Source organism: Sturnus vulgaris, chromosome 2 (assembly GCF_052056855.1).
Source record: "Sturnus vulgaris isolate bStuVul1 chromosome 2, bStuVul1.hap1, whole genome shotgun sequence".
NCBI lineage: Eukaryota > Metazoa > Chordata > Aves > Passeriformes > Sturnidae > Sturnus > Sturnus vulgaris.
In genome coordinates this window covers 88,342,707-88,358,820 of record NC_142244.1, presented here as the reverse complement: position 1 = coordinate 88,358,820, position 16,114 = coordinate 88,342,707, and the positions used below count along the sequence as shown (strand labels likewise).

The 16,114-nt window shown below is 37.8% G+C and overlaps 1 protein-coding gene across 37 annotated transcripts in view; it reads left to right on the top strand.

Moving 5' to 3' along the window:
• INPP4A (inositol polyphosphate-4-phosphatase type I A) overlaps positions 1-16,114 on the top strand; it is a 111,831-nt gene that overhangs the window by 62,485 nt on the left and 33,232 nt on the right. For 17 of the 37 annotated variants that reach the window (XM_088160014.1, XM_088160013.1, XM_088160012.1 and 14 more), the window contains 12 exons: positions 1,538-1,600; positions 3,936-4,149; positions 4,958-5,002; positions 6,470-6,588; positions 6,704-6,820; positions 7,834-7,913; positions 8,345-8,456; positions 9,400-9,490; positions 10,172-10,319; positions 13,126-13,256; positions 13,628-13,732; positions 14,501-14,609. In XM_088160014.1, the coding sequence (XP_088016140.1) occupies positions 4,044-4,149; positions 4,958-5,002; positions 6,470-6,588; positions 6,704-6,820; positions 7,834-7,913; positions 8,345-8,456; positions 9,400-9,490; positions 10,172-10,319; positions 13,126-13,256; positions 13,628-13,732; positions 14,501-14,609 (1,163 nt within the window). In that variant the 5' untranslated portion in view covers positions 1,538-1,600; positions 3,936-4,043. Of the gene's footprint in view, positions 1-1,537; positions 1,601-3,930; positions 4,150-4,957; positions 5,003-6,469; positions 6,589-6,703; positions 6,821-7,833; positions 7,914-8,302; positions 8,457-9,399; positions 9,491-10,171; positions 10,320-13,125; positions 13,257-13,627; positions 13,733-14,500; positions 14,610-16,114 lie in introns of all 37 variants that reach the window. The other 20 variants (XM_088160011.1, XM_088160004.1, XM_088160002.1 and 17 more) reach the window with 3 other exon arrangements.

The following is a 16,114-nucleotide window of genomic DNA, read 5'->3' as shown; positions in this document are numbered from 1 at the left end:
CGCTAATATAGTGCCAAATAAATATTCATATAACAGAAGGGAGGCTTGTTCAGAAGCCTTTTCTGCACTGTTCATGTGGCCTTTACCAATACTGGAGATCAACAACAGCTTCTCATGTTTCTGTTGAAAACTGGGCTTGCAGCAATGCTTCATGAAGTGCAAAACTCCACAGCTTGCCAACATCCTCTGTCTGCCATCTTAGTAAGGGCAAAGCCAAATGCTGTGTGTAGATAAATCACGCCATCTTTAGGAGAGGTTGCCTTGACACAAATTACATCAGCCTTTGGAATTGCTGTCTACTTGAGTGGTATCAGTCTTTGGATACTCTCCATTTAAGGATAGGCACCCTCTAAGTCAACTATGTGATCTCTTAATGCTGCCTTTCATTTGGTAAGAATGGGGTTTTTTTTTCCGTTGGTTTTTATCAAAAACATGATCATAAGGTTGTAATTGTTCTAACAATTGTCATTCAAGAGAGGGATCAGAGCACCTGCTGTTTGGCTATGCATTGAGTAAAGGGAACTCACCCCTGTCTGAGCTAGCACAGCTGTAGGAGGGATCCAGTTTGCCCAGCTGCAGCATCAGGACTAAGTGAGTCATTTAAATAATTTTTATAATTAGAGAGAGGTATCTCCATGGGCTGACTCATCCCACCTACCTTGTTCTCTGGAAGTGCCTGTGTCTCACCACTGACTATACAGAGAACCTGAGTGGTGAGTTGAGATCAGACACCTGCCTCCTGTGTTCTTTAGGTGAGATAAAATCTTTCTGTAAGTGATAAGAGCTCATGTAGGGCTGGTGATTAAATCAAGAAACTGGAATTCCCAATTTCTTTTACTGTAATATGGGATAAATGGGACGTCTGAAAAGACATAGCCTTATAATGTAAATGTACTTGAATGAGATGGCAGCATTATCAAATATAAACCTTGATTTGACCTATAGTAATCTTAAAAATAATTTGTTTTTACTGTATGTGCATTGCCAGCTGTTTGTAGAAGCCTTCCTCACGTAGTATTTTCACCCAAAGGAGTAAGAGACCTACATCCTGATCTTTTGAACTTCTGTGTTTTGACACAGGATCTTTTCTCATGACAGTAGCAGTAATAACTCTTCCAAACAACGTTTTGAAAGTTTAGCTGTAGACAAGCAAGCATAGTAAAAAATGCTGTCTTATACTCAACATATCATACACATTCCTTTTTCTTAATAGCTCCAAGCCTATTGGTAAACGTTAATGTATGCTTCTTACAGCTGTTCTACCCACTCACCAAATGCTGACCTGAAGTCAGTCCTTTTCAGCATAAGCTTATTTTTTTGTGCTCCTACTCTCTCTGGGTATTGCCATGACTAATGCTGGGTGAGATCCAGTAGAAAATCACACAGTTTTTCTATTTTCAGTAAACTTTATTGTGAGCACTGGTAATCAGAAGTTAAATTTACAGTTCATCTGAGAAGAGTACATGCCCATTGTTTGTGATTTATGCAGTATAAAAAGACTGTGAACTTATGATGATTATTTTGTTAATTTTTTTAGATGTGGGTTTAACTGATATTATGATGTACAAAATCCCTCCCCACATGAGGAAAAGAGCCTTCTGTAAGTATGATCATTGTAAGTAATATAAATATGTATCATTAGATGATAAATTAATATTGCAATTTAAATGAACAGTTGAGGTCTTAGAGAGCCTTGGAAAATTATTATGCTCAGTAATATTTAAATAGAAATAGCCTCAAAACAAATTAGATACCTGACCTTCTTCTAATTTATCAAGGATTGACCCTTGTTAAGGATGTCAGGAATTGCAGAGATTTTAGCTGAAAATCAGTCAGGCTCTTGAACCTAATTGCTGTCTGACCTGTACCTTGGTGAACATGTTAGTTATTTTCTAATGTGTTATTTATAGATTTTGGGGGAAGGGACCATGGCATCCCGTGTAAATCTCTGCAAATACATTTTGTAGGTCTTCTCATGAGACAGGTTTAATAGACTTACAGACTGTTAAGCATCACATTTTATAGAGAACAAACCAAGGAAAGCCTATTGCTGAAAGAAGGGAAAAAATAGGAGAATGGAAAGCCTTGGAAACTGTCAAAGAATTTTGATGGCAGTTTTATTTGAGTAAATATTAGGACATTCAGTACTATTTGGAAAAGGTTGGTTATTCACTAGCCACTTAAACATTAATAAATACAAAAAAGCTTTTTACTGTGTAAAAAGCTCAAGACATGGAACAACCAGGTTGGCTAGAGAAGTACATTCTTGTCCAAAACCAACTGGACACAGTCCTGAGAAGCTTTCTTTGAGCAGGGGGGTTGAATTAGATAAACTCCAGAATTTATCCGACCTCAACTATTCAATATGAATTGGAAAACTGCCTGCTTTAATTTTTGGCTGTCAGAAATTATATCTATAGGCAGAGTGTTGTTTTGTATGCTGTCACTGAGTTTCAGAGCTTTGGGGACGGGATGTTCAGAGATCTCAATTTCTGCTTCTCCCATTCAAGAATTTGCTTTTTTTCCCTATTATATAAACCTGACTTGCATCAAATTCTTAGTTGTGAGTGGCAACAGACTGGTCTATCTTGTAGACACAGCCCAAATTCCTTCCTCCCTAGAATAAGCTCTTCATTTAAAATCTAATTCCTAAGCTGATATAGATGGCCAGAGCAGCGTTCAGCTCAGTTGTCTTACATGCTTAACTTGCATTTGAATTTTTTGATGTCCAGTGAAGCAGTGACAGTTAAGAAGAAGCTTGAGTACCCTGTGGAGAGAAGAAGTTTCTTTTGAAATCCTCCAGAGGGAGATGCTGACTGATTAAATTCAGAGACTTAAGTTAAGCAGGTTGAATGTTCCTTTGGAGACCTTCAGACAGATTCAAAGTGGTGTTTTAGAACAAAATGTAAGCTAGGTGCTTTATTTAATTAGAATGCATCTGGATCATTGTTAGGTCAATCAACCTAAAAGGAAAATAAATATGCTCCCATTTTGCAGTGTGGTTCAAATATTTTGTAGAATGAACGAGAGGCTGCTGGGAAGGTGTTAGTTACTCTATTAGTGCTTTTCAGGTTTATCAGATTTTACTTCTCACTTGCTAAATAAATGGAATTTGTCATAAGAGTATGAAACAAATGCAAAAGTTTCCTAACTGCAGTGCTAGCACAGTTGATTGAAGGAACATTCACATTTAAAATCATGACCAAATTTTCTGTAGGCTTTCTTTCCTACTGTAATTTTTCATTTCATAGACATTGTGAGTGGAAGGACTGTCATGGATGTGTGTAGTCCAAAATAGTGTAGGGTGGAGGAAAAGCACAGATGCTGCCATCTGCCACATCAGCAGGCATCCCTTTTTGCTTTTTCTTTCCACCACCATCCCAGAATTTCAACCTCTCTCTGGCCTAGTAAGCTTTATTTCTAGTTTTCATTATCCCTTTCTCATAGCAGTAGAGCCTAGAACAACACAGTGTGCTGACACTGACAACATTTCCTGCCCTTTTGTTATGCCCTCCACCAACCTTTTGTCCCTTTGTCCTTATCCCTAGTGCTTCCTCTGCAGACAGAGGCCCCTCTGACAAATTTACTTGTGCTCCCCAGGGATTAGAAACCAGGAAACTTCATTAAGGATGGTTTAATAACTTAGTCAAAAGAGAAGAGCAGCTGGTCTGTTAACATGTCTCTCTCAAGCCCCATTCTCTGACAGAAAAACTTTCTTGCATGTGGTCCAGTTTTCAACAATTTGCTGTAAAATGCTACAGATGTACAGCTCATGCAAATGGAGTTACTGTGCATTTAGATCTGCCTTGAGCATTTTATTTTAATGACCTGAGATGATTTTATGGCAGTAGGTTTGCTGCTGTTGAAAAGATCAGTACCTGATGGTGGCTTAAAATTTTGGGGTATGTCTTTGTTTTCCCTTTTGCTTAGCACAGCAATGTTAGAGGAGTAGCAGTTGGAGATAACGTGCTGCACTCTGCTACTCTGGGAGACAAACATCGGTGAAGCCAAGCAGCAAGAAAAGAAGGGCTCTTCATGAGAAAATGACAGCAAGAGAACACAGCCCCCGCCATGGTGCCAAATCGCGCACTGTGCAGAGGGCCTCCACCATTGATGTCACCTCTGACATGGTTGGCCTTTCTCTAACAGGTTTGTACCTTCCTGTCAGCTATTGCTCTGTTGCTGCTCCATTCATTATCTGCCTTGTACTAATGTTGGCTTTTTTCTTTTAATTGCTCGAAGATTTAGATCTATCTGGTTATCTGGAGGTAATGAGATAAAGGAATTAAGATAAAATTTCCAGAAATCTTGAATTTGCTACTTTTAAAATAGACAAAATATTAAAATCAGAGAGGGATTTAAAAATTGTTAGATTTTGTGTTGTTATGTTTATCATTCAAAAATAAGCAAAGGGGAGACAAAATAATGTCACAGCCTAGGAAGAGTCTTGGCAACTCCCTTTTTTGACATTGCATAAAATTTTCAAGAGAGTTCAGGGAGCTGAGGCTTGTCTCCTTTGTCTTTTATGGTTATTAAATTAGGATTCTAACCCTCAGAGGCTTTCTTTCATTAGTGAGAGTGACGGGTACTTTTAAATTTTGTCCTATTAACTACCACAGATTTAATAATTTGGAGTTAATACTGACTTAGGCTTTAATCCTGTTGTTTTCTATTGAGATTAGGCATTTAATATTCCCATATTGCATATAACCTCACATAGTTTTACATATTTTAATGTTTCATAAACTGAGATCTTCCCAGATTTTCCAAATAATTATTAGATACCAAAGATTACCAGATAAATGTTTTAGATACCAGTCATGGCTCACTGAATTAAAGAAAAATATTTTTTGTATAAAATAGAATTTCTTTCTCTGTGTGATTGCAACTTCAGGAAAGAATTCATATGGCAGTGGTGTGAGTTGGCTAATCTTGTGTTAATTTTTCTGATTTACAGGAAACATTCAGGATCCAGATGAGCCGATTTTAGAGTTCAGTTTAGGTAGGCTTAGTGATTTTTATGCTAGTTTTGATAATTCATGCTGTTGAATGTGTGTGGGATTTTGTAAGTGTTGATTCTGAAGTGCATTTCATATAGTAAGGTTTGCAACTTTCCTCTGATTTTTATGGAGATGTGGTACAGTTTTCGTGCTGCCTGTACAGTATCTTTTGATAAGCAGTCAGCAGTTTCATTTTGTGAAGTTTCTAAAAGTCTGTAACTAAAACCTCAGTCTTATACAATTTAAAAATTTTACTATGTCATTATTATTATTATTATTGTTATTATTATTATTAAATGTTTACTTTGTTTATATGAAGATGTAGTGAAACTGCCTTCACTGTCAGTAAATCAGCAGTTCGGGTCTTCAAGCAAACTGAAGATTTACTGGAAACACCATTTTAGGGCAGAATGTTTTCAAAGAATTGAGAATTACACATGACTTCTTTTCTGGGGCCTTTGCTGTCATGTGATAGTCCAAGATGCAGAAGTGGCTTGAACTCTGAGATGGTTAAATTTGGACATGAAGCTTGAGCATTGACTCACCTCGCTTGAACAATAAGTGAAAAATATTTTCTTCATGAAAATTCAGTCCACATTTTCAACTGCAGGATGGTTTTCTTGGATTGATAGTGGAATAGTATTTGGAAGGTTACAGTCTTTACAGTGTGCTAATGAAAAATTAGAAAATTTTCTCAGTTTTGTGTAATTGTGTTATAAATAATAATCTTAACAAGCATTCTCAGAGCTGAATAAGGTACTTCAATTATTTTCAGATAAATTAAAAATATCTAGAATTACAAAGCTATTTAGCTAAATTTCAGAATTAACTTCTTGCATGTAGCTGAAGCAGGGTTGTACCACACTGTAGTTACCTGTATCTAGCTAGATAGAATTTGGCTCTGAAGTTTAATGTAATTTGGTAGAGTTCACTCGTTGAAATTTTTGGAAGTTGTTTCCTACTCACCATAATCCTTTCCTAGCAGTTAAACTCACAGTAACATGTTAGAGGAAATAAATTGCTGTCATCTTACGATTACAAGCTGGTTTTCCTCAGCTTGATCAATGTTCAGGCGCTTCTGCTGGTTGTCCCTGGGCAAATGCCATTTGATAATGGGCTTAATGGAGCGTGACTCCAGATCAAATGCAGCCATGCTCATGAGACTCCCAGGGGAAAACCTATGCATGTGGGCTGTTAGAATGAGCTTGCCAGAGGGTGGATAGGCATGTATTAGAAAAGAACAAGTTTAAATTGCAGCTCTAGAGCTTGGACTGAGCTGATTGCATGTTTACAGTGTGCATGCACAAAGGTGGGTGATGTCTGCTTTTATAGTGTGGTGATAGAATGAATATTAAGCCCTTTGTGTTTTGATTGCTCACGGTATATAATGTGGTTTTATAAAAATGTAGTCTTACAGCAATATGAAATAGATCCTGAATCTAAATTTATTTATTTTTGCATACCTAAAGCTTGCAGTGAGCTGCTAACTCCATCGCTAGATCGAAAACCAAATAGTTTTGTAGCAGTGAGTGTAACTACTCCTCCCCAGGCATTCTGGACAAAGCATGCACAGACAGAAATTATTGAGGTAAGTGCTGAGGTACTTCTAGATTAGATTTGAAATCAAAGCTACCACAGGAATAATTTCTTCCCTAACAATTATCACCTTATATTAACTTTTGGCTTTTTGTTTATGATTACAGGGAACAAGTAATCCTATCTTTCTAAGCAGCATTGCCTTTTTCCAAGACTCTCTTATCAATCAAATGACACAAATCAAACTCTCGGTGTATGACGTCAAAGATAGATCTCAGGGAACAGTAAGTGTTCTTTATTCTGTTGCCTGCCCAATCAGTGTGGAGCAAGGAAATGATAGGCAAAGAGATAAAATTATATATAATTTCTGAGAAAACAAAGGGATAGCAGCTCTGATCATACAGAAAACAAGATGGGTAGGGAAAGGAGGAGCAAATGAGACCGGCTTGGCAGAATGAGAAGCATTGCCAGTTTTCTCAAATGAGGCTTGTCTGTAGCAGGTTTGGAAACCATGGTTTTAAATTTAAAAAGTCCTGTCCCTTGTGCTCTTACATTGTGGACATCTTTAGTGAACTCGATAATGAATAGGATCCAACATCCCTAACTGAGGCTTCTAGCCTTTGCCAAAATGCCATAATGAACCTGTCCTTTGGAACAGAGTGCCTAAATTCCAGGAATCACCCTGCCCTGATACATTAGATTTTGTTCAGGGATAAGGTTTGTTCATTTACTCGAAAAATTTTGAGTGTCAGCGTCCCATGTTGCTACTTGGATCTGAGGGCAATACAGGCCATTTATTCTCAGACTGTTGTCCAGAATACTGCTTCAGGCCCCATTTGTTTGCTCTTCCATGGATTCCTCAGGGGCAGCAGAGCTGTCCCTCTCTCAGTGCTTCATGGGGAAGCTCTAGGGAAAAATGAATACCTCCAGAGGAAGTAAGTGTTTCAGGAGGAGACAAATTTGGGTCAAGGATACAGCCTGAGCCCTGTTCAGTCGTTCAGTCATTGCTTTCAGTCTTCCTGAGTTGCTTGACCTAAGCTCATATATACTGAGGTATCTCCACCTATATCCTAGAGAAACAAAAATGCATATTATCCTCCAGCAGAAGAAAAACTTTCATAAATTATCAAATATATTAGATCTTAAGATATTTAAATTAGTTATATATGGCATATTTAGTTATGGTTTTGCTCTTGGACTTTCATGCATTATAATTGTATTTTGCGCTTCAGTACTGTAGTCAAAGTCTTTGCTCACTCTAAAGGTAAACACAGTTCTGGAACTCATCTTCTTTCAGATGTATTTGTTGGGTTCTGGGACGTTCACTGTAAAGGATCTTCTTCAGGAGAAGTACCACAGGTTGCACATAACACTAAGGTTTGTAATAGTTTCCTTCTTATAAGTGTTAATTCTTCAAAACACGCTTAAGATGTGATGAAAACCTCATATTTAATGACCAAGTTGAAAATAGACTTCATTAAACTCCCTTGTTTTGATATCAAGTATATTCTGATTATCAAAATGTGTGAATAAATACATTCCTTCTCATTGTCATGTTACCCTCAAATGTATAAGCTGAGCACAGAGCACTGCCTGGGCTGCCTTCAATTCTGTACAGCATCCTTACAGAATAAGGGCATTGTTCTCCTGTTGGAATAACCCATTGTAAAATTATTCCAAATGAAGTTGAAAAGCTTTCTATTTAAGATGTTCTTTAGGTTTGAAGATTAATAGCCTTTTATAAGTGTTTCCTTGTTGATGAACAGGTCCTCCTCCAAAAAAATCTCAACGCAGAGTATTTGTTGCAGGTCGGCTGAAAGTGACCGTGTTGGTAACATCACAGTTATTGGATGGCAGATGGAGGAAAAATCAGACCAAAGGCCTCCAGTGACAAGGTCACCTGATACAATTAATGGAAGGGTGAGTATGAGCATTGTACCAAATTCAGAAGAATGCAGATTTATTGCCAGCATTGAAATAAACTAGGTTGATATCTGCCATCAATGTTCCTATCCATCTTGATATTTAAAAGTGCTTTACATTTTCAAAGTACTGTAAGAAGCAGTCCAATGGTGATGAAGCCATTTTGAGTTTTGCAGAGCTCTTGGTGCTCATATGTGGGGTTAAAAGTCTAGGAAAAAATATTAATTTAAAATTATTAAGCTTTAGCATCAAGTATTCATATTCTTCATTGGAAGAGGCTTCTAGTACTGTTCATTAGTGCACTTGATGCATGGATAACCAGTTTCAGAGACATGCAGTATTTAATTTCACCTTGTGAATTGGAAGGTACCATTAAGCAAAACTATAATGAGGATGCTAGGGAATTCCCAAAATTTTAGTAAAACTGAAGAGGTTACTTGACTATTGGATTTTTTTTTCCTGATACCCAAATAATAGTTTGAGAGCAGATGTTTGCAGCACTTTCTCAGCCTACACATATATTTAATTCTGTAGAACTTGTGTTTTGAGTATCTTGGTGATCATTGCACACTTATATGTGTATTATATTCATAGTGTGCATTAGAATCACTTTTTATCCTCCAGATCTTCTCATGCCTATTGATGAAGTATCTGTAAGGACTCTGGAGCTGTGCTAGCCTAAGTAGTTGAAAGGCTGGATGAAAAATTTTGTGGCATTTTGAGCTGTGCAGTAGAAGTAAATAGGAATGCTTAAGATTCATTATTCCGGCCTGCAATATTTTTTGTCCACAGTAAAAATATTTGAAATATTTATTTAAAGCATGTGTGGAGTTGAATATTTCTTTCAGGTCTCTCTGGCAGGTCATCACTGCATATTGCTTGGGCACTGAGGTTTCATTCTTTACTAGTTCTGTTTTTTCTTGGTTTTGATTTTGTTCAGACTGTGTTGCCAGTTGATGAAAGTTTAACAGAATCCTTAGGAATCAGATCCAAATATGCTTCATTGCGGAAGGATGCACTACTGAAATCTGGTAAGCTGCCCTGGGCTGTAACAAGTAAGCTTTAGGTATCAATAAAAGCTAATCTCTCCCTGTGTGCCTGTGGCCCCAGGGCATTTCAGCAGATGTTTCATTTGAATAGGAATAAGGCTGCTGATTGAGCAGTCCTTTGAGGGTCATACCAGAATAAATCATTTTGTCATATGCACTATTCTGTTTCGTGAAAACAGCAGAAGCAAACTTTTGCCATTAAGTTGACTGTAATATAACATTTTCCATGCAATTTCATAGTTTGTTCCTAAGCAATTGTTGCCAGGTGAGGAAAAGGACAAAGGAAAGCAAGTGGCTTTAAAAAAAAGAATCTTTCACAAAGGTTAGTTTTCCAGCAAATGATTGCATGACAGGAAAATGCACAGTACATTGACCAAAAAAAAAAAAAAGGCATTTTAGAAGGTGAATATGTATTTAATTTTATTTCCTCAGCAGTGTAGTAAGTCATTTGGAGTGGAGGCTTTTCCTGCAAACACTTGAAGAATGGTCATTGCAGAATGGCCATTCTTGCAAAAGGTAGACTCATGCCTGGTTAAACCAGATCTTTACAGCAGGGTGTTTCAGCATGTTAGTGAACTGAACCTATTTACTTTAAAAAAGAAGAGACTTTGTACAATTTTAAGTCAAACCCTAGGCTTAAATAATATGATTTTAATTCTTTAGTGTTTGGTGGTGCCATTTGCCGAATGTATCGTTTCCCAACCACTGATGGAAACCACTTGAGAATCTTGGAGCAGATGGCAGAGAGCATCCTGTCACTGCACATCCCTAGACAATTTGTGAAGCTGCTTCTAGAAGAAGATGCAGCAAGGTGAGTTTTGGGATGGTTTATGTGTGCAGTAATACAGCAGTGATGTGGCTGTTATTGAGTTACAAAGGCATAAATATTACTGTGTTAGTGCACTGACTACTCCATGAGACAAGAAATGGCTTTGAGAGTCAGAAGAGTAGTTTTGATTGGAAAACAAAACAGAATAAAGGCAAGTAAAATGAAACACTGTAGTACAGTAATGACATTGCCTGATTTTAGGAGGTGGGAGGGAGAAGGAAATCTGTTAAGCATTTTGTAGGTTTATTTTGAATTTGCTTCTTTTTGAGGCAATTAACTCTCTTCCAGGCAACATACTCCTTTATGAGTGTTTCTTTCCTACATTTGTAGGCTGTAGTTTGCAAATCTAGTGATTTATGTATTCTTTATAAAGCCCAAGATTGGAAAGGTAAAGAATTTTAGCTGTGTTTTTGAGTATTGGGCTTTTGTTTTGTCTGTGTTTGAATCCAGTCCTATAGACCTTAACTAAGTCTGATTTTAATTAAAACTAAATAGTGCTCTCATTATTGTATATTAGGGCATTTCAGTTCCTTGGGATATTATGAAATAAAATCATGGGTTAATCCATTCATTGTAGGTATTTTCATATTTTGTGAAAATGATAAATTCTCACAGGAAGATGGCAGAAACTTTTTGTAATGCGTGGAGAAACTAATTGAGTTTCTGAACTTCATTTCTGATGTTACGTTTTTAGTGATGTGCACTTAGAGTCTAGTAATGGAATGCTGTATCTTGTTCAGCTGTCCTGCTACGAGCTTGATGGAGCAGGCTAGGGGTATGCCATTGCACATTTAGTTCTTTGTTATTTTATTTTGTATCTTTGTTTCTCTACAGCTTTCCTCACAGTAGATTTAAAAGCACCTATTCATTATGAGGTACAACCATAATAATAAGCTGGCAAGCTTATCCATAACGATCCATGTATGATGGATGTAGGTTAAGGACTTGAAGATCAAAGAGAATTTAGGGTGAATGAGCAAAAAAGATGTGTCTTTCTATAAGACTTTCTGTAGACAGTGAAGTTTGAGGCCTTGGCCATGAAATGTGACTGTTCAGAGGCTCTTGCTAAAATCATGCAGAGATCAGTGGATGCCTGTTGTAAACAGGTACAGATTAATAACAGATTGTTAATATGACCTTATGCATGTACACTGGGTGGTGTGGCTGAAAGGTAAATAGGCCTTTGTGTAATTACTGAGAAAGGCTTCCTTGTCTCTGTTCAGTTGAGGTGACCCTCACTAATGTACACAATCATATTTTGTATATGAATCGCTCAGATTTGACCCAACATTGTGCTCCATTCTCGGTGCTGCAGCCCAGAGGAGTGACAGACAGCTACACAAGCACAGCTGTTTCTGTCTTCACATCCTGGTGACTTTTAAAATGTCCTTGGGTAATCACAACTGCTGTCTCTTAGGTAAAACTCTTCTGGGCCAGAGCCTTTTGAAAGGAAACATCTAACTGGGAAGTGTGGTATTTTGACTGCTTCATTATTTGTGGCACACATATTCCTTGCTGTCTTGGCTCCAAGTAAACTTGGAGTGTTAAGCTGTTAATTTACTTCGGGAAGACCAGGGCTCAGATTCATGGCTGATTTTGAGCAGAGAGTTTGATGAGGTAATCATAATAGCATCTTATGCAGAAAGCAAGTTTTAAGATGAAAATGGAAGTGTCTTTATCTAGGTCACTGATAAATATATTTTATGCTGTTGCCTGTTGGCAAATCAAGCTGATGTTTTTCTTGGAAATTTAGTTATTTTTTATAATATCCTAAGTACTGTGGAGTGGGAATTGCTCTGTGAAATGCAATTACACATAGACAATTGGTTAAAACTGTGGAATTAGGGATATTGAGAGAACTGCAAAAAGAACTGCTGGATCCTTTGACAGATGATTGTTCTACCTTTTCTAGGGTAATGTGCTGTTGGTTTGTGTCTGGTGTTGACTTGTTTACTTTTTCCCCTTCTTCCTTTATTCCAAATTATACCCTAATCCAAGAAGGCAGTAATACAAACATGACATGAAATACACTGAGTAGTTTCTCAGCAGCACTGCTGGGGAACAGTATATAACACAGGATTGCCATGTAGGACTGAAAACCTGGCAGTCATATTACAAGGGAAAAGCCAGGGCTTTTCCTGTTTGTATCTGGGGATGTCCAGTCCTCCTTTATTCTACCCCGAGTGCCCAAAATCCTGGATCTCAGCTGAAAGTTTTGTTGGCTCTTCTTCAGTCTCTCCAAACCCTTAGTGCTTACACTTCTTAGGCTTTCCCAGGCCTTGCAAGCTGTTGTGTACATACCTTATCAGTGAATATACTCTTTGTACCTAACATCAGATAGGTGCTAATGTCTCACCTAACCTCTCTTACAGTTCTTAATTAGTTAAGAGCCACCACAGTTCAGTAAAGTGTCCTTAAAAGGTCCTCATTGTCCCAAGTCACCTGACATGAAGACAATTCATCATTAACCCATCCTCATATAGTTTGAGAGCTCCTGCAGAAAGGTGGGAAGCTCATGAACAACACTCGAGGCTCCTGGGGGGAGTACAGTGTATTCTGCCTGTGAGGAAGCAATTTACCTCAGAGCAGTGCTCATCCTGTGCTCTGAGATGTGCTTTGGGATGTGTGTTTGGAAGCTTTTGCAGTCTGGTGAGTAGCTCAGACACGGTTAATTGAGAGCGTGTCAGCTGAGGATGGTGCTCCATTAATATGTGAAACTCATTCTTGGTCAAGTGGACTATGGACATGAACACCTCTCCTTCCCTCCCCACTTTCTTTTTTTCCCCAGGGTTTGTGAACTAGAAGAACTGGGAGAGCTGTCTCCTTGTTGGGAAAGCCTTCGTCGACAAATAGTTACACAGTACCAAACAATTATTTTAACTTACCAGGAAAATCTAACTGACCTGCACCAGTATAAAGGTGATTTTTTTTTTTAATATTTTTTAATAAAAACATGATTCTTCCCTACCAAGATTGTTAGTGCTTCTCAGAAATTGGGAATCCAGAATGTTTTATGATGAGTAAACAATGCTAATATATTTCTTTATTAATATTTATTGTGAGTTTACTAATTACCTGGGAATATTTGTCCGTCCTATTTGTTCTTTTATCTTACTCTGAAAGTAGAGGACCAGTGTGAACAGTAACAGAAAGATTTTGTTTTGTTTTTTCTTTTTAATTTTCTCTGCTTTACTTTCAGCACATAAGAAATGATGAATGAAGCTTTTTAAATGTTTTAGCATAAGCACAAGGAGAAGGGGTTTATGCTTACTTTGTCTTGCATTTCTCAGGTCCTTCATTTAAAGCCAGTAGCTTGAAAGCTGATAAAAAATTGGAATTCGTTCCTACAAATTTACATATACAGAGGATGAGAGTCCAGGATGATGGAGGATCAGGTATTAGTTTCTCTGCCTTCACTTGTTACTTTCCTGTCCAAATTTTTTATTTCCATCCTCAACCATATAGCCAAGTTTCTACAAACTACTGTAGTAGTGCTACTTGGCATTTTTATAGCACCTTCTATTCTCAGATTCCAAATCTCTTTGCAAAAGAAGACATGGAAGTATAATTATTGCTGTTCTACAGGTCTAGAGTTAAATGAACTCTAGATGGCACAAGTTAGCCTTTGAACTGGGGTTGGATTAAGCTGCTGTGTCCTTTCCAGACATTTTGAATTGCAGTAGAATAAAAAAGGTTCTGACTGTTGTTTCTTGTTAAGCTTATGTGCTTTTTCTACAGAACCAACATATATGGTTATGCAAAATCATGTTTTTTCACATCAAGCTTGTTTCATCATAAATAACCTGGGTTTTCCCTTCTTTTAACAATAATTCCCCATGACCATGGACACACACTTGTCTCACGTGTCCTTGGGAGGGATTCCAGTAAAGGCAAGCTTTATATACAGACCAGTGTTCAAGACTTCTTTTTCACTGTCAGCCTTCTAGATTAAGAAACAGAGGACCTGCATTCATGTATGGGTCTTTCACCTGAAAAAGTGATGGATTTCCAGGGCCTCTAGAACAACTCAGTTTTCCATGTCCTTCAAACCATGGCAAAGTTTTCTAGAAATTAATTTCTGAAAAGTTTTTGAACTTACACAATTGTTTGTCTATGTTAAAGATGACAAGTTTTCATTTGTAAGTCCTTTTTGTCCATCCTAGATCAGAACTACGACATAGTCACCATAGGAGCACCAGCAGCTCACTGTCAAGGCTTTAAATCAGGTGGCTTGCGGAAAAAGCTGCATAAATTTGAAGAGGCAAAGAAACAGTAAGTAGAAATACTATTGTGTCAGCAGTTATTGTGCCTTTTTCTCCTGGTCCATGCTCAGTTATTTGGAAAATCATTCCATTCTGTTTTTATTTCATTCAATAGTACTACTATACGATATTTTGTATTGCAGATTTTTCTGTGCGGTTTTTTTCCAAAGAAGGAGAGGGGAAACAGTTTCCTCCTTATATTACTATATTTGTTTACTGATTGGGTCTTTATAAGAGTCTTTTTATGAAAACTAATTTTTCTGAATACTTGTTGATTCATTTAATATAGCTATTTTAGGTATTGGGTTTGGGTTCTGCCTAATTGTGGGTCAGAACATTTGTCTGCTGGACCTCCTCAGCTGCACTGCATCATGCATCAACCCATTATTTTCCGGTGACTTTCACCCCTCTCATAGCTTCAAGGTTCTGTTGCTGACCTCTGTAGTAGGAACCTGCTGTGTCTGATTGGTAAATTCCTTGTTGACAAAGTGGGTTTAGTTCTGAAAATATTTCTGGAGGCCTTCCTGCATTGCCTAAAGGTTTATGCACAGATTTGGCTTCTGAATTTGGCCTCTGCTCTACAGATGGGATACTTGACCCCCATGGTCCTATCTGGAGGCACTGCTGAGTGACCTCTGTAGGAATGTGGCTATATGAGCTAGAGGAATGTGCAGAAGCTGGGAAGGTCACATTTGCTAACATGGCACCCACTCCAGCTTCCAGAGAAGGGAGAGTGCTGCAGGATCTACATTGCTTCTGCTATTGTATGGAGCATTCAAGGCACAAGAGCAGCAGGACAAGGAGTCATTGTAGTCAGGGAAATGAAGACCTTGATAATGGGCCTTCTAAAGAAAGGATTAGTGGGATTTGGAGCTGATAGGAGGAGGGAATGACGTGGGAATCAACTGCAGAATTAATTTTGGCAGTAGAGAAGTGAATAGCAGCATCTTGTGAACAGTCAGATATGTACTGATAAAAAGATTGGAGCAAAAAGACCTAGTGTAATTATTCAGGCTGACAGAGTGCACTAGGATAGGACTAGAGGAAACTGTAAACTTGAACACTGGTATGTCAAGCTCGTCCTTTCTGTTCTTTTGATAGCACTATTGCTATTTGAAATAACCTTCTTCTGTCAGCATAGCCACTGAAGTGGTTCTTACTCCTGCAATAGCTGATTTCCCACGTGGATTTGTTCTTTTTCTCCTCAATCAATAATTAAGTTGATTGGAGAGTTTAATTTCTATCCAGTACTTTTCCTCTAAGCTTTTCAGAACTGTTCCTTCTGGGTCCGTGAAAAGTGCAGGTTCAACATTTGAAGAACAACTTTAATTTTAATTGCATCTATGTTATCAAAAAAGCCAGTATAGTAGAACTGAGATCCATCTCTTTGGTTTCATTGTTACATTTTCAGTTCCTTCTTCTGTCATTGGCATAACTGGGCTTGGTGCATTCACAGCATTTCCCCAGATCAACTCATGGTCATCTGGCAATCTGTGGTTTTTTGCTTACAAGTTC